The sequence below is a fragment of the Hakea prostrata genome, chromosome 8 (assembly GCF_041222555.1).
Source record: "Hakea prostrata isolate BN-2017 chromosome 8, UWA_Hpros_2, whole genome shotgun sequence".
Taxonomy (NCBI): domain Eukaryota; kingdom Viridiplantae; phylum Streptophyta; class Magnoliopsida; order Proteales; family Proteaceae; genus Hakea; species Hakea prostrata.
The window spans coordinates 3,378,229-3,396,520 of NC_142607.1; the positions used below are offsets into that span (position 1 = coordinate 3,378,229).

An 18,292-nucleotide genomic window follows, 5' to 3' on the forward strand; every position below is an offset into this window, starting at 1 on the left:
GTTAATAATTTTATTTATTATTATTATTATTTTTTTTTATATGTTATTGTCATAATCAATTGCCCTTCAACTAAGAGGTGAAAAATAGTGGAGAGAAAAAGATTTGAATATAAGAGTTCAATTTTTTATTTTTTTTACAAAGGGGCTTTATTAAGTTGGAGGATAGGGATATTAATACAGGATAGTCGAACCTACTACCTAGAACAGCTCTGTGTTAGCTCATTCTTGTTGCTTCTATACAAACTATTATTGTCACTGTATCAAATGGATTTTCATAATAACTAACAATACAATTATAATAATCAAAAACAAAAGAATACATGTCATCACAAAACACATACAACCTGTAATGAACCAAACTTTATCCAACTTAGAGAGATCAACAAAAACTATTAGTAGATGGGGGAGTTCCACCAATTAATCCAACATGGCCGGAGATTTGAGAGATCTAGAGATTTCAAATCAAGACTTCAATCTATGGAGTCATAATTATAAAATTGAGGTGGTGGGGAGTTCATCTTAAAAACTATTTGATCGCGTGATCTGCCCGAAGTGCAAATGTATAGCTTTGAAATCTGAATTCTCTCTGATCACGTTAGTGTAAAGGTGAATCTATAGAATCATGAATCTAGAGATTTATACAACCAACCTAACAAAATTCAATTTGGCCTTCCCAGTTATGGTAAACACATCAATTTTGTTGCTCAACAAGAAGAGCCAATAAACATTACCCCCCAAAAAAGAAAAGAGCCAGTAAAAAACCTTGGCTTGTGGTTGTATCAAAAAGTATCACTCGATGTCTATGAATTTAAATTTGAATTCCTTATCCTTTGGTGAAACACCTAGATAGATCCATTAGCAATGAAGTCTCACATGGTAGTGTTATGGACAATTTATAATAGACTTACCTAGGCCGACTAAAGAAGAACTAGACCAATCATACATTGGTCGGACCACGAATAAAACGAAGGCACTAAGCAACGTGTACAAATTTGAATCGTATCCAACCTCTTTAAAAATAGGGATAAAGATTTCAATCAAGTCAGCTATTTTGAATTGCTCTTAGAGTCCAGATCGAATTCCACAATTACAATCTAAGTAATACTTTCTTGGAGGATAAGATTCTTTTCCCATGAAAGTTAACAACAATTATAGAGCTCCATTTGAACTCCATTACAGCACAATTAAGGTAACATCTCTTAAGTTCTATAAATACCACACCTTCATCATTATTAGGTACACACTTTTGGGTTACTCTCTCTAGCATTGAGAGTTCTATAAGTTATTTTCTTCTTCAAAAGCTATGAGCTTCTACTAACTCAATTGTTGGAGACGTTCCTCGACCAACCTGATCGAGCACGTTTTTTACAGGTTGTTCGCTTGCATTGTCGAATGGATTTTTACAACAATAGGTAGATTTGATAAAATGCCTCATATGCATTTATAGTTCACGTATGCACAGATTCATTAGACTTGAAAGGGAATACCTTAATGGATACAAGTGCTACATTTGATGGATTCATCAAAAATCCGAGGGAACTCCCAACAAATTACATAAGCACAATGCCACTTGTATACACAGACTATAGCGAGGTAAGCTATTCAAACATGCAAGGGCAAGCCTGCTTGTACACCTCAATCAAAGTCCGGATCGTCTCTCCCAACAGCTATTGACCACGAATTACAGAGGGCCCACGGGATTAAAGTGATGGAATTTATTTTTTTATTATTTTATCATTTTTCACTTATAGGCCCCACACTTATGGGTGTTGCCCCCACCGTGTCCACCTCCTCTCAAGAGCAAGACCGCTTTACCTCAATCTGCAACTGTAGCATCAACAGAGTTACAGAAGGCACATGAGTATGCACAGGGTTTGGTGGATTGATCAAGTTGAAATTGGTCAGAGGATCCTGAGAAGGTGACTGCAATCAACACTGCATGCACAATGGTGAGAGTGGAAAATATGGTGAGTTCCAGTCGTACAGACTTAATGCAGAGACTCTCTTGTGCAGCATTTGATCTCACTGAAAGAGACGTTGTGGCGTTTTTAATCGACGGCAGCATGTCCCAGATATGATGTCAAACACAGACCTTTGAAACTGTGATCAAGAAATTTGATATAGATGAACAAGCTCCAACTCTGTTTAGGATATACATGAAGGTGGTAACTTTTAGATGATGCAGCCCATTCCATGGATGACGAGTAAAAACTACCTGAGAAAAATGTTATTGCTCGAGCAAAATTCAAACTGTATTTGAAACACCTGAGGTAGAAGACTTGATCACAGGATACTGGGAAAAGCCTAGTTAGTTACAAGGCTGGCCTGAAATCAGTGAATCTCCCGTAGTGTGCCGAAGATGCAAGCATCACTGCAACAAACATGTTTTCAAAGATGTATCCACAACCTCTATCGACTGATTTCACATTTGTATTCTACAAGTAGCTAAACATTATCTAACATTTCCTCCTGGTCAAGAATTACTCGACAAGCACAAACTATAGCATCTTGTCATCGTAAATGTTTTAAGAGGTACACTATACAGGATCATGATGACTAGCTGGCTTATTTTCATCCATCTCCTTCCTCTGCACGTATAAAGACAATACACAACCATTAGAAAATCCAGTTCAAGATCATCAAACTGTGAATACAATAGAGAGAGGAAGGATGCTGGGAGGAAAAAAAAAAGGTTAACGTATGCTAGACATCCAGTCTATTTGTAGAAACACAGAAATGCAATTAAAAAACTTCTAAACGAGAAATGCAAACACCTTCATGCACCCACAGACACATGTAAAGGAAAAATTTTAGAAAGCTAAAAGAAGAAAGCAGGCCCTTAAAATTTAAAACCATAAATCATACAATAAAAGTTTTTTTGTTTAGTTTTAAATTTTAGAAATAAAAGGTAAAAACTGACTCCCTCCCCCCCCCCCCTTTTTTTTTTGGTTGGTGGTGGTGGGGGGGGGAGAGGGCAAAAAGACAGGAGCTAACTTCAGAATGGTGGCAAAATTAGGGCTCCTGCCTGAACCTTGAATTGTGTCCTTGGGTAAACTAAAATTCAACTGTTGGTTCTTTTCCAGTATGAGAAGCAGATAGAGCACATCAGAAATACAATACCGTTGTTGAGAGACTAAAAACCTAATCATTGACCTTGATGTGAACATAGGAAACCTTCTAAAAGAAAGAAAAAACAATGAAGTGCTTGTGCCAGCAGAAGCAGCCAAAGAAAAAGTGTTGAGCAAAGAGAAGATTGTGCTGCTCCCTGCTCACCTTCTATATTCAACAAAAGATGACAAGATTATACTCATCAAACATCAAAAGCAGTTTTCACATTCAAGCATGGAGAAGTTATCAATACCATATCAGCAGGCTATCAAATATCATCAGTGGCTGATTCTAGTAAGAAATAGATGCCTTCATGGTTGACTCAATGCCAGCATGGGACATATCTAATAGATCAGCCATGAGAACTCGATATGTGTAAAAATACACAATTCCTGGGTTTGAAGCATCGGCGTTGTTTTACGCATATCAGCAGATAGGCATACGTAAAGTTTATAAAACTGCCCATACAATATCATTAGTGACTAATACCAAAAAGTGGCTCAGGCTGGCCATATTGGACCAATACAGATCCATTCGACTGACATCGGAATAGCTACCAACACCTTAAAACTCTGGACTCAAGTCTACCAGGTTTCGTAATACAAGTGGAACATGGGAGGTCATGGAACTTGTAAGCACTGCATTCACAAAAAAGTCCATTTGGGCATTTAATGCCCTGTAACACCCAGAAACTTGTGTGTAGAAATCACAGCATATGAGAATACAGGCAACAATTACCAGTCTTTTGCTAATGTAAGGTTGTATCTCGATCGTTTCAGCTAGACAATCAACATCGATGAACTTCTGATTTTCCTTCTCAAATTCTTTCCTTGATTCCTTCCTGCTACCTGATTGCCAAACTCTACCAAAATTAGGGAGCCAATCAGCACCACAGTTGTGAGAGACAATCTCCCCTCTTTTCTCTTTCTCCAGCTCTATCTTTCTTTTTTCTGCCCAAGCAGCTCCAACTCGTTTTGGGTTCAACTTTCGACTCTTCCCAGGATTTTCAGAGGGAGAAGCAAAACTCCTTGTGCATAACCCTGTGCTTACTTCAACGTTTAACTGACTGTTTTCATTCTTTTCTTCAAACCAAGGGGGAGGAGCTCCAGAATGCACATTTCCTATTGGTACTTCAGCAAGCAACTGAGTTACTGGAGTTAATCTCTGCACTGCTGAATACAAAGAAAAAAGAATAGTCTAGATGAACCAATATAAGATGTAAAAGGTAGTCCAGATACATAATGCAGGACAGTTGTGCATTTTGGATGACTTGAAATAGCAACATGCCACATATGCCTGTCCAATGCTTCCAAAAATCCAACTACACAATCATTAGATATCTGGTAATGTCATCAAGGAGAGATTTCCAATGAAAAACAAGCCGAAATAGATGAATACCTTGGTTACTGCTGCCTCCATTATCGCTTTCAAATTGATAAGCCTGGAACATCTGTAATAGTTGCTTAAGTAATAAGAAACAGAAATGCTTTTTAAGATATTGAAGACAGAGAAGCTGCACAAGAAGATAGATATGTATTGCAGCCAGTCAAAGAACCAGATAAACACAAGTCATGTTTTAAAAGGAATATCCATATAGAAAACCAAAATATTATTACAGCGATGTTGCAAGCAATCATATCAAGGAAGGAGGAAAAAAATGAGACTACGACGGTATTTACAGGTGAACTCTTGAATGACTATGGGACAATATCTCAATATATGAACTAAAATGGAAATGTTCCCAAAGAACTGAGGTAGAATATGTAGAGGGCAAACTGTGATAGAAAATCATGGGCCGTTTGGCAGCACTTAATTGACTCAAGAAACTAGCAAGGAACACTGTTAACAAAACATTACAAATTAAAATTTAAGAGCAAATGGTCAATGTTGACTTGGAAAGTTGTCATAATAAATAATAATAATAATAACAAGAGACAACGAAAATAATTGTTTAATAAAAGAACTGGCTTCCCTCTGGTCTTCCTCTTCCTCTCTCCATTTCTTCCCGCTCCAATCTCACCATCAACCATCATGTCATGTTGGTCCAAAATGGCCGGCATCCGGAGCAGGAGCCTGAGTGGGGGGAGGCATAACGTAAAATCTGGGGAGGTTTCGACGAGTATCTTCTCTCTCTTTCCATCTCTTCTTGTCTTTCTCTTCCTTCTCTTCCCTCTCTATTCTCTTCCCTTCTCTTCTCCTAGCTTCCACTTCCTCTTCCTCTCTCTCTAAAAGCTCTTCTTCAGTTATCTCTCTAGTTCCTCATTTCTATCCCAAGCCTCCTCGCTCATCTCCCCTACTCTGTTCCTCGACTCTTCACTCTTCAGCCTCCTTTTCTCTCCTCTTAGCCACCGCCTCCTCTCTCTTCCTTTATTCTTCCTCTTCTCTCCTCTTAGCCTCCTCATCTTCCTTTCTCTTCCTTTCTTCTTCCCATTGCCTTTCCTTCTTGATCTCTTTCTCCTTCTAATGTGAACCAGGATCTAGGGTTTGATTGATTGAGGAAAAACCCTAGATCTAGGCCCACCCATAGCATCCTCTTCAAGAGAATCAGCAGTCTTCTAAGGTTCATAATACCCTACAGTTGAAGGTAATAGGCTGGTTAGGGCATTCTAGGGTTTGGAAAGGGGAAAGGTTAGGTCTGGCTAGGGTTTTGCAATTCAAGCTTGAAACCTTGCTGTCCTGTTGAATGCAGATTTGAATATTCAAGTTTAGGGTTTTCGATTTTAGGGTTTTATGGGAATTAGGGTTTCTAGGGTTTGGATTGGCGCTAGGGATAGGTCGAGTGTTCAATGGGTGGGAATGCCAATCCTAAAAGGGCTTGGTTGATTGATTAAGGAGATTTACGGTTTTGAAGTTTTTAGGGTTTAGGGTTTCCTAATGAAGAAGATAAAATGCAGAAACTCTAGGGCTTAGGGGGGAAGGAGGGGCTGAAGCCTAGGGTCGAAGGTAAGGGATGGGAGGGGTGTCTAAGTCCAATAGGGGGTGAGTCTAGGTCAAGAGATCAAACAATCTTAGGTTTAGAATGCCGCTGCTATTCTGGTTTTGAATTTCTGGAAATTTCAAAAGTTGCTGCAAGATGTAAAAAAGGAAGAAGAAGAAGAAGAAAAGAAGAAACACTGGGCTGGGAATTTTAGTCTTGGGTTTTGGAAAGTAGGGAGTTAAGGGATTGGAGTTGGGAGAGGGGAGCAGGGGTTGCCGCAGGGTTGGGGAAGGGTTGAGAATGACTTGCAATGGGGGGAGGGGGCTGCCATGATAGAGTCAGGGTTACGGGGATGGGGCAAGGCCTGCAGATGGGAGAAGAGGAGGGAAGGGGCTGGGTTGGGTTGGGCTTCAGGTGCTTACTTGGAGTTATAAGGATGATAGGGTTTCTTCACAATTCCGCTGTAGTTCTTCAATTGATAGCTGCCATATGTTAGAGAGAGGGGGAGGAAGCTTGAAATTGAAGAAAATTATCAATAATAGACACCGATCCTAGGTCACAAGTGTCACGTAACTTTTTCTAGTTCAATAATAGACACAGATCCTTCTTGCAATCTCTAGATCTTTACATCGATGTCTCAAGTAAATAACTTTTGTCCAGGGTCTTCCTGGCATAAAACCAAATGCTTCTCTAGAATGGTAGGTTCTTGAGTGACAGTAACCCTGTACCGTAATTTCATAGCAAGACTCAGTATTTGTATATATCTATTTATTCCAAAACTGGAAGCTGTAATAGATGTTAAACAGAGCACCTGGAAGTTGATTTAGAGGTACCTTATTATCAGAAAGATCTTGGAACTGGAACAAATGATTCAATAAATTAGCACCAGCATATTGTTGCAAACCTTAGGGTAAGGTGATTTAGAGGATATGAAAGCAAAGTACTAAGCATTATGAAATTCTGCAACTATTCGAAACCAGACAATGTTGGTAATAAAACAACAAAAAACTTAGAAAGATTGTATCATTTCATGCTAGACAAATTTAAGGAAGTAAACATCAGCAATCAACAAAGATTAGAGGGCAGGCCTTAGTGAAATGGTGAAGGTTGCTCCATAGTGGTCACAGATTTCGGTCTGGAAACAGCCTCTTTGCAAAAAGCAGAGGCAATGCTGCATATATAATGATCTTACCCAGGCCTCACAGCAGCAGAAACCTGTTGACCTATCTTAATGAACAAAAATGATTGGACCAACAGCAACCAATTCACAAGGCCAAATTTTAGTGGTACATTACAAAGTTCCCCAGAAGATAATTACCCAGAAAAAAAAAAAAAGTTAATCAGAATGACTGACAAGTGATCGACATAATGGTAAATTATACACAAGTGAAACCAACACTCACCGCAGAAGATATAAACAAAAATTTTGGGACCAGACTTAATACAATGAGCAACTGACCATAAGACAATCACAAGACAGGGAAATAAAAATGTCCCAAACATCATATTTAGTAAAGATTTCAACAAGAAACATCAAATCCATAAGTGAGCTTACCCCTCCATTACAAGAAGACCGACCAACAGAGCCTCCATGACTATTGTGGACAAGGGGATGTTGGTTATCACTGTCAGCTACATAATGTAGACAGGATGAAAATGTCATTCCATGAAAGATCGTCCATTAAAGTCATAAAAGAGTATAAACTAATTGGGAAGAGTTACATTATGCATACCTTTCAAATTCATTCTCATGCTGTCCGTGACATGCATACCCTGAGAATGCTTCTTTCCTTGCATGTCCACAGGCAAATAAGTAGAATCTGGCTGAAGTGCACGAGCAACTTCAGTGGTTTCTGGATGAAAAATGTGACATCTCTCATCCGTAGAACATTGTAAAGGCAGAACACTATTTGAAAAACTCGATTTAAAAGATATACTAGATTTTTTCTCAAAATTATGCATATTTTCAGAGCTAATTTTATGTTGGATATCTTTTGACGGTTCATAAGATCCTTGAATCGATGATGCAGCTGAACTCTTCAATGATTCACACCTTTTCTCCCACTGCAGTCATAAAAAAACAGTTATTACTTAATATTTATAATGCACATATAGATGCAATAAAAAAGAGGAAGAAATAGTGATGACTCTATATACATAAAGAGAACCACAAAAATATTACAACCCATACAGAAACCAAAGTGAATGCCCTGTTCTTTGATAGCAAACCATCAAATGGCAGCAAACATGCCAACAAACAATGAACAGAAAACAGGTTTTCAGCAACCCTGAGTAGAAACAGAAAGCATGGAAACCCTGAACATACAATAAAAAGCCTAGAAATTCAAGATATACGAATGAAAATGATCCAGAGTAGAGGTAGGAGATCCTGCAAATTTTTAAACGGGGAGATTCTGCTACATCTGCCCATTTGTAGTTCCATGCCAAATGGGTACTGATGCAGACCTGAAGGCCTAAATCCACGAGAAGCCCAAATAGGGCACTTGAGGTCAACCCACTGCAGTTTACTACTAATAGTACTAGTTCAGTTTTTTAAACGGGGAGATTCTGCTACATCTGTCCATTTGTAGTTCCATGCCAAATGGGTACCGATGCAGACCTGAAGGCCTAAATCCACGAGAAGCCCAAATAGGGCACTTGAGGTTGCTGCACTGCAGTTTACTACTAATAGTACTAGTTCAGTTTTTGGTTCAATAGGTTCAAGCTGGTCTAGTTTAACTCAGGGGAAGAATAATCTTTATTGTTTTAAGTTCTCCACACAGAGAGAGGAGACTATAGTATATTTTACTTTGGTTTTAAGTCCTACGCCAAAGAGAACACTTGTAATCAGGCGAACTAAAGCCTATAAATATTGCCCCTTGAGTAATAAAAAAAGACACCATTCAGTTTATGAGATTTTGCACAACAGCTCTTGTCTTTCTCCGTTTGTGAGATCTGTTCTCATGTTTCAAGTTCAGGCAAGCGCTAGGTATCAAGGCAGGGTGGTGTCGCTGAGGATTTAATAACGAAAAAAACTCCTGCGTAGATATGGTTGCCAGCTTGGCTGTAGAGACTGTTGGTTGTTCAGCCTCAGTAACTTCAACTAGAAATCAAGATGATGGGACTTACCAAATTACCAGATCAAAATGATGACATATACTAGATAACCTAAATACAGTAATTAAGAAGTAGCAGGCTAGAGATTAGTGGAGCTAAGTAGAACAAGGGTATAATGAAACTGAACTGGGAAGAAGTGGTGAGAAAGATGTTTTGGGTTAACTCAATCATGGCTTTAAAACAGGTTCGGGGATAGCATTTGGTTGAGTTGAGTTGAGGAAGAATTCAAACAAGACAGGAACAAATTAAGCCTTCTGAAGTCAAGCATAACATGATTACCACACCACCCAAAAAAGAAAAAAGAAAAAAGAGTCAAGCATAACATAAGCAGGGAAGACTGACAGAGAAACAAAGCATATTACAGCCATAAAAACTTGTGCAAATTACATATACACCCCTGAGTTTGCAAATTATTATGTTTACATCTCCTGAAATTATTATTTTACAAATGTCCCCTTTGCCTAACACTGTTAGTTTAAAATGGAAAATGACATATATACCCTTGCTGAATCTTATTATAAGTGAGAGAAAATTTGAAAAAAATACTTAAAAATCAGTCATAGTTGGTCTTCAGCAACCCCTCTTCCATTTCTTTTTTATTTTTCTTTTTCTCTTGAAAGTTGAAATGGATTGAGGGTAGATGAGGGCAGTTTGGGAATTTGAAAAATACAGTAGATCCTGAATCATCACGTAACCCAATTACTCTAACAATAGGGGTGCCTCTGATATATAATTTAAAATTTGAAACATTAGGGTGCAAATGTAATAGAATAAATTCCAGGGGATAAAACAAAATAGTATAGAAATTCATGGGGTGTACATGTAATTTGCTCTAAAATTTCAATGCTGGAAGAGCAAGCAGCCTTTCACATTACTCACTCAATAAGGATCAAAGTTTTGTTTAAAGTGGAACAATGGATCTAACATAGCTTCTAAACCATTGTTTAATCTTTCATTATTTCTCTTGGAATGTATTCCATGGTCTTGATCATTATCCTGAAAATACTATACATTCTATCAACACAGCCAGCCAGTTCAAGGCAAAGACATTGACAATCACAAACATCATCAGCACAAAAGCAACTAATCCTTTCCCATAGTTAGCGAATATATGGAATTCCTAAACAATATCAAGAAGACGATAAAACAGCATTGGAGAAGAAGCCAAAAACAGGAGAATACGCCTCATCTTTCTCTCAATTTTTCTTACCTTAGAAAGATCGGACTCAGAAATTCTAAATGCATCGAGTCGATCCATCTCCCCGCCATATTTCCATAAGAAACGCTTTAAATTGCTCAAGTGCTCGAAGCTGGCGAGATGAACAATTGCATTGCTACTGATACAAGCGATGGACAGGTAGAAAATATTAGCTGCTGAATAATGGCGGTAGTAATGAGAATAAGATAGGTAACAAGGAATATTAATGGCAAAATTACCAAGCGAATGAACTACCGAGTTCTTTGACGTCGCAGTCGCAGAAGATGCACCATAGTTGATTACGATCGGCATGCTCCGGTCGAAGGAGAAGAGGATTTTTGAGGAAGAATCGAATGTCTGAGATCTTCTTAAGAAATCGAGAGAGTAACGAAGAGAGAGATTTGATGTGGTTAGGGAAGTAATTGTGGCGTCGACCTTTGTCGTGGTTGAGATTACATATCTTGCAGAATTCGAACTCCTCGATTTTCCTTTTCTTCTTCTCCTTGTCATTGTTACGATTCTTAAGGTTAGGGTTTCGTCTGCCATTCAGTCGCCGCTGTTCCATAATAGGATGAAGACGAAACTCGAGCAATTTTGGGTTGAGAATTCAGTTTGTTATCTCTCTCTCCTCCTACGAAGCCGTGTTCGAACTTTTATCGGAGCTCTCAACCTCCGCCTCTTGCAGGTAGTGAACTTTTTTGAGCGCCCTAGCGAAGGGAACGATCTAGTGAGCACTAGCCATGTGGCCCATGTCGGACTCGATCATACCATTTGCCTATTTGCGGGAAAATTCTCCATCAAATTAATATGTGGGTTCTATGTGTAATGGGGTGAGGGTGAAGAAAAAGAAAAAAAAATTTTGTGAAAAAGTGATAGTGACAGGTGCCCACTTTTTTTCTTTTCCCAGCTTTTCCCACAAGTCCCACCAAATATGTGGGGTTTTAAAATGTCTTGGGGTGAGAAAGTTAGGATTTCAGGAAAAAATAAGAAATCTACACTCTTTTCAATAATTTTCCCACTTCTTTTTTCCCACCCCACCTTTATTCCAGTAAACAAACACAGACAATATTTATTATAGAATAATTACTGTTCATTTATTGTAATTTAATTTTAGAGCAAATTGCACTATCACCCTAAAGTGGAGGCTTTAAACCAGAATTGGATTTGTATAGTATATATTTGTTCAATTTGTCACTGAAAACCTTTCAGACAATGTTTATTATAAGAATATTTTTAAAAATAAATAGTAATCTGATTGTTTTTAGTAATAAGTTTAACAAATATATCTAGTAAAAATTCAATTTTGGGGTTCCTATACTTTTTAAACATCAAGTGGGTGTCAGTACTTTAAGGCCTCCATTTTGAAGTACCAATACAATTTGCTTTTAATTTTATTACTAATTTACCTCTTATACATTTTAAAATTTCTAATCTAACTTTTAGTTTTTTTTATATAATTACTAATGTATCCTAGTTAAACTCTATTAGTTTACTAATGATGTGGCATCTATATAATTTTTTGAGCAAATTGTACTGACATCCAAAATGGAGGCCTTAAAGCATTTACACCCCATTTTATGTTTAAAAAGCATAGAGATCATAAAATTGAATTTTCGTTGGATATATTTGTCCAATTTATCACTGAAAACCTCTTAGACACTGTTTATTTTAAGGATATTTAAACAAAACATGATCAAAGTTAAACCCGATAATAAAGTGATGTATCCATAATGTGTGAAAGAAGCAAAGGAACCATTAGGTAAAGCAATAGGCAATGAAGAATCACATGGAGTAAGGGTAATAAATAAAGAATTGTCAAAAGCAATGTCTTCTTAGATTTGCATTGGTGTGTCAAGGTCAACAATTGACCCAAGAGGACGGATAATTTTTTTCAAGCTGTTGTGGGTTTTATTTACATCGGCATATCGAGACCTTTGATGCGTTTTAGGAGAAGACAACTCAAATTCGTGAGAATTTTTTTTAGCGAACTGTAGTTACTGTACCATTGCTATGCTAAGGCTACCCAACAAAAGAGAAGAAAAGTAGAGAAAAGAAAGAAAAAAACCTACTATAAAGTCAAAAACATAAAATTGATGTGTTGAGACATCTTTCAAATGAGTTTACACCTTATTTATAGAGGAAAAGAGTCACCACGTTTTGAACCTGTCAAAAACTATATATCCTTGGAATAATCTCCCATGAATTTGGTGGAAAGAAAATTTAAAAATTCAAACCCAAAATTAGAAATAAATACTATAACCAGATTGGCTTTATTGGCTTTCGGCTTGATTTTGGACTAAAAATCTTCAAGAGCATCCGCCGTTTCCCTCTTCAAGATAAGGATTTCCTTGATAGCCATCAGAGCAAATGCAGCTATAGCCAAGACCGTTCTTGGAAGGGACACATTTACTTTTGCTGCCGTGGCATGCGTAGGTAGTCATGTTTTTCTGAGCATCATCACAATTTTCTTGACTCACTGCCCAGTCCCAAACCACAGGGACGTAGTAGGCTTTGTTGTTGTTCCTTGTGTATGAAGTCTTAAAATTGCTGAGGTACGACTTTGAGAAGTTGAACCAGCTGCTTTGAGCGATGAAAGCGTAGCTGCAGGGATTGAAATCATAGACTTTGGTGTGATTCTGAAAGCTCCTGAGAGAGATTTCGAAGGATCCCAAGCCCTTTGGAATTGGGGTCTGACAACAACCTATGCCCCTACAGAAACCATCGATCACATCGGACTGGTTGACACAAAACATGCTGCACCCGTTCTGGAAGTCCAGGCCCCCCAAACCGGTGAGGTTGGAGATGCTGTCGCAGCCCAGAGTCGTGAATTTATTCTCTGTGTCAGAAACTCTAAGCAAGCTGCCTGCTCTCCAACCTGTTCTTTCCTGATCAATCATCTCACCTGTCTTCTTGTAGCAGTCGTAGCTAACAGGAGAAAGCATAGTTATTTGGCCTGCAAATGAGATATTGATGACTTCACCTTCACCGAGCATTAGTCTTGGAGGGTGGAAGGTGTTGTTGCACGTTACCAGAAAACGAGGTTTGGGACAATTTGAAACACTACTTGCTAAGCCAAATGGGTAGGGAATGTTGACATCACCACATGCAGTAGTGCAATCTGGCATTGCCACTGCTGGCCATAACTGGAAGACGAAGAGGGATGAAAGCAACAACACCAGAGCAGTAGTCATTGCTTCTTAGTTCTTGGTTGCTGTTTCAGTTTCAGGGTGCTCTTTTGCTTCCCCAGATATGTTTATAATTGATTGGATTCAGAGCTTTATAATGAAGGAATAATGGCATATGTTTTTTTACTTTACTGGGTGCGATTACAACGCCAGCAAAATATCATTATATAAATTAGTGATGAGCTTTTTCCTTTTTTTTTAGGATAAGAGCTTTTTTTTGTATTTTATTTTTTGAATAGGTAGCTTTTAGAAAAGGGAGGGTCTGAAGTTAGACCATGAAGCATTGAGCTTTGTCAACTTCTTGGAGGTTGCTTGGATAGAAAAAACAGTGATGTGGATTGCAACTGGAACTTGAATTTGCTATCAACATGATACTATGTGAAAATACACCTTCAATTTTCATTGGAGAGAGATCTCATGTCTCATCGGCAAGTCATTCACCCAATGAAAAGTGGAGATCTCCACATCTATCCGTTAAAAGTGTTAATTTGGTACTAAAACCGAATACCAAAACCAAGAACCACCTATATAAATTAAACTTAGGTCATTCCGAATTACTTCAAGAATGATACAATATAGTTGTTAAAAATGGTTCTTATTGCTATATGGTATGGCAATGGTTTTGTTTTTTGTTTTGGTAATAGTAGGGCAATGGTTTTGGTTGCAAGACAAACAACATATACTGTAACCGTAGAGATGGGATAGTTGTAAGTAACATGATAGGCCCAGCTTTGAATTAATGTCCAAGTTTTGGACTTGAAGCTATTGTGTGGCTTGAAGTTTATGTTTTTTTTTTTTTTGCACTATTTTTAGGTGTTAAAGCATTATCTTTACTTTATATTTAAAACTACCAAAATTGGTTCCCTTAGGTCATCTTCTAATTTATCATGAAACTTTCTACGTTATTATAGGATGCTTTTGCCATCATCACACCTTTTATGTAATTGACAAGTTTACCGTAAAAATCTAATTTTGGGGTCTGAACCTTTTTACCATAAAGTGGGTCCATTTAAGACTTTTATTTTGGGATGCTAGTGTAATTTGCTCCTTTTTTTAATAAGAAGAAAAGTTCATTAAAAAAATGGGAAAAAAGCTATCAACATACGTAGTTCTATGTCAGTGTTGGACTTAAATTACAATCGGCTTGGATTTCCTGGTGTAGCTCCATGTCTATCAGGTTTAGTAGGTAATTTAACAACTTGGGTTGTGTATCAAAAATTATTAGTTCTTCACCATACAGTAGGATGATTGTCTGAGTATCAGGGCTAACAAGGGTATTAGATATAGACATTAAGGTCCAAAATTGCAGAAATTTGAAATCTCTAGTAAGTTACTACAGCTAAAACCTCCGATTGCTATTTATAACATGTATATAACTTTCGAAATGAAGCACAAAAGCTTTTATGTACAATGCAAATCTACTAATAATCAATCTCCTTGCTGCTGTTAGACTTGAAATTTTTGGTGAAGATTTTTTCTTCTCCCCAAAATGCGTAGAGAACTCATGGAAAATGCAAGTGGCCCCACCATGACAAGATTGACTTACCTCTCCTAGATTTTACCATATTAATGTACAATTAGAACTCATCTAAAGACGGAACGGGGTGGTCCAAAGGAGCAACTGGCCACAAGCAGCGGCGAACCGGAAGCAAAGCCCGAAACCACCCACCACGCCGGGGATAGTCGACAAGCCTGGAACCGAGGTTGGCAACCAATAAAAAAAAAAAAAAGGCGAATTCTCTAGTGTAATTTGTATGGAATTTCTACACTTTCTTGAAAGAAAATAAAATTTGACCAACTCTCAGATTTCTTTCATCTCCTTCTTTTATTTCTTTATTATTTCTTTAACACAAAGGAAGAAAGATCATAATAAGGTGGACTTAAATAAATATTAGTAGGGATGCCTTTGGCTTTTCACACTTTTCAACATAAAACGCTAGGTACGTAATTATTAACTACTATATAATTTATATGTACATGGACGCCCTTTATATATAGAAAATTTGAGAATGAGAATATTAAGTATAGATTGAACCCACAATCACTCCACTGAAAAGTCAAGTTCTTAACCATTCTACTAACCCTCCATTGGCTGATGGTTTCTATTTAAACCATTGCAATCTATTACTTCGATTGAAAGAAAAAGAAAGAGGAAAATAAAATTTTGGGCAACCAATCACTTCAGTTTTGCCTATATACATTGCCTCAAAAACCAATTTGGTAACATAAGGCGTCGCTAAATAAGTGAGATTAGAACAATAATCAAAACGAACAACAATATTGACGATACGTAACAACCAATAGTTATATAATTAATTAATTGATTCTAGCTTTATATGGTTTGGCTCTACTATCAATTGTGAGAGTAACTTTGGATTTCTCAAAACCTTAATCACACCATACAAAAACTAAAATACGATATAATATTTAAAGAGAAATGTGTACCTTACACCATATGTTGAAGAAGATTGATCCTAAAACCTGAAACTCAAAATGATAAAGCCTTATCCAATCTCGTTGTTTTATCTACCATACCTCTTTCTCGTAAAAAGAAAATAACAAAAGGACTAAAGTGATTCGAGGGACCCATCATAACTATTTATTACAACAATTTCAAACTCTAGTCTACTTTCACAATGGACTAGTTTGACTCATCTCAAACCTAATTGCAGTGTATCGGTCCAATGTATTGAAACCCCATTAATTATTAATTTCAATAATTAATTCAAACTCACATATTATATAAAATAAATCTAAAATAATGCTCCCAATCTAGGGGTGATAAATATTCAAACCCAACCAAATGTTCAACATTCTTCATATTCCGATGATTATTAAAAGAAAAAAAAAAAACATATCAAGCTGTGTGGCTCAAAGTTGTCCCCTCTTTAAAAATAGTATGATCGGGAAAATAAATCATGATTATTCACCTAATTGTAGTTAATAATGATATATTATTTTAGGATAATTACTATTCCCACCTTATACTATAGCTTTTACTAAAAGGCAACTTTACTCTTTATGAAATTATCATCGCAACTTTACCCCAAAAAAAAAATTAAAAAATTGTCATCGCCCCAATCACTTCTAACGTTTTTAACAAACTTTATGGTTGGATATTAATGTTTGTTTTACCCTTTTAAAATTAAGAAACAAAAAAACAATACCATATGCAATACCAATTTTGCCCTTGTATTTTTGTCATTTTTGATTCCAAAAAGTTGAATCCTTTATGATAGGTAGTAGGCATCGGACCAAAGCGGAATCGAACACAGTATCGGGGTTGGAAGCATGCGTGATGAGCTTCTTGACTTCCCAAACGTGGTGGCCAAGTTATCTCGCTAGCATTTGAACAAGCAACGGAATTGAGCCGCGTGAAACATTAAAGCTAACGATAATGTAGTTTAATACAAAGTACAAATAAATCATATAACATTTTTTGGTAAAAAATCATATAACATTCCAGGATTATTATGGGGGACTTTTGAGAAAATTAAAGATATCATATCATCATTTAATTAACAGAGTTTAACAGCAAGAAACATCAAGAATAACAAGCAAAGTCTAAGATTGAGTTGACAAGCAAAATCTATAATTAGATTAGTAATTTCAAAATGTATGGAGGATAGAATGATAATTTATTTGACTAATTTTTAACTTTTTTAAGGAGATACAGTAGCACATTTTATATATAGTAAATGGAGATATTACATATTTCATCAACTAGAGTTGAACCAATAAATTTTTTTTTATTTACTTTTTATTCAATGATAAAATTTGGACCTTTCCTTGGTGGGAAGGAAGGAGATTCTAGAGTGGCATTCTTATTATTTTTTTTTCAATTTCAAAATTTGCTTGAATACTTAAATGCAAAATAATCTCATGATGATTCCTTCTATATTTAGACCAAAGAAGAAGAAAAAAAATGATTCTTTCTATATTTTTTATTTATATATGCAAGTAACTTTTACTTTTTGGTATGCAAGTGGCTAATTTCCTAAATCTTTGTCTAACTAGTTTAGCAAGCAGGCGGCTGATTTTTATTGTGGGGGAGGTTAATGGTCGTAATAAAATCCATTGGATTTCATGGAAAAGATTGTGTTTACCATAATCTAAAGTAGGGTTAGGCTTTAGAAATTCTAATAACCAAAATCTTGCTTTATTGGCAAAGATGGCAGCTAGATTATGACAATAGCCTAATTCACTTTGGGCTCGCTTTATTAAAGCTATTCACTTTCCTCACTCTTTTTCTCTTCTTTTTAGTGCTGGAGTAGGGGGTCAATCCTCATGGGCTTGACAAAGTCTGGTGGTGGGAAGAGAGGCTTTGTGACCATGGTTGGTGTGACATGTTGAGACTTGGGAGGAGGTTCGTGTTTGGAAGGATAAGTGGATTCAAGGGGTCCCATCGTTCTCTGTAGATGAAGAACCCCCTCCAGGTAAGGATAATATGGTGGTTTCGAATTTAATGAAAGAGTTTCGAAAGTTGACTTGATCAAACAGTTATTATTGGAAAGAGTGACTACAACTATTTGTAAGATGCCTCTCTTGGCATTTCCAAATTCTGATAAGCTTATTTGGGTGAGGTCAAGGAATGGAAAGATTAAGATCAAAGTTGTATCTAATGCTTTTAGAATGGATGTGCTCATGTAGAGACAAGATAAGGCCTTCTCTTCTAGAACTTTTCCATGAGTCTCTATTCCTTTGGAAATGTGGTGCTTCATCTGGAAGGCGCATGTATTACCTAAGATAAAACTTTGTTGGGAAATG

The 18,292-nt window shown here is 36.9% G+C and overlaps 2 protein-coding genes across 5 annotated transcripts; both read right to left on the reverse strand.

The window, feature by feature from the left end:
* Positions 1–1,855: 1,855 nt before the first annotated feature.
* Positions 1,856–11,110, reverse strand: LOC149006317 (coiled coil protein). Of its 4 annotated transcripts, none has more exons than XM_089166020.1 (7): positions 10,580–11,110; positions 10,353–10,476; positions 7,759–8,089; positions 7,581–7,657; positions 4,507–4,558; positions 3,847–4,280; positions 1,856–2,588 (listed from the first exon to the last, which is right to left on the reverse strand). In XM_089166020.1, exons 1-7 carry the CDS (start codon positions 10,903–10,905, stop codon positions 2,538–2,540), a joined length of 1,395 nt encoding a protein of 464 aa, XP_089022146.1. In that variant the 5' UTR covers positions 10,906–11,110; the 3' UTR covers positions 1,856–2,537. The 4 variants fall into 4 exon arrangements, with proteins under 4 accessions (XP_089022146.1, XP_089022145.1, XP_089022144.1 ...); XM_089166019.1 differs by having other exon boundaries at positions 3,847–4,277; positions 10,353–10,479; XM_089166018.1 differs by having other exon boundaries at positions 10,353–10,479.
* Positions 11,111–12,646: 1,536 nt separating this feature from the next.
* Positions 12,647–13,531, reverse strand: LOC149006318 (wall-associated receptor kinase 2-like). The gene has a single exon (XM_089165388.1). The coding sequence runs from the start codon at positions 13,529–13,531 to the stop codon at positions 12,647–12,649; it is 885 nt and encodes a 294-aa protein (XP_089021514.1).
* Positions 13,532–18,292: the final 4,761 nt, after the last annotated feature.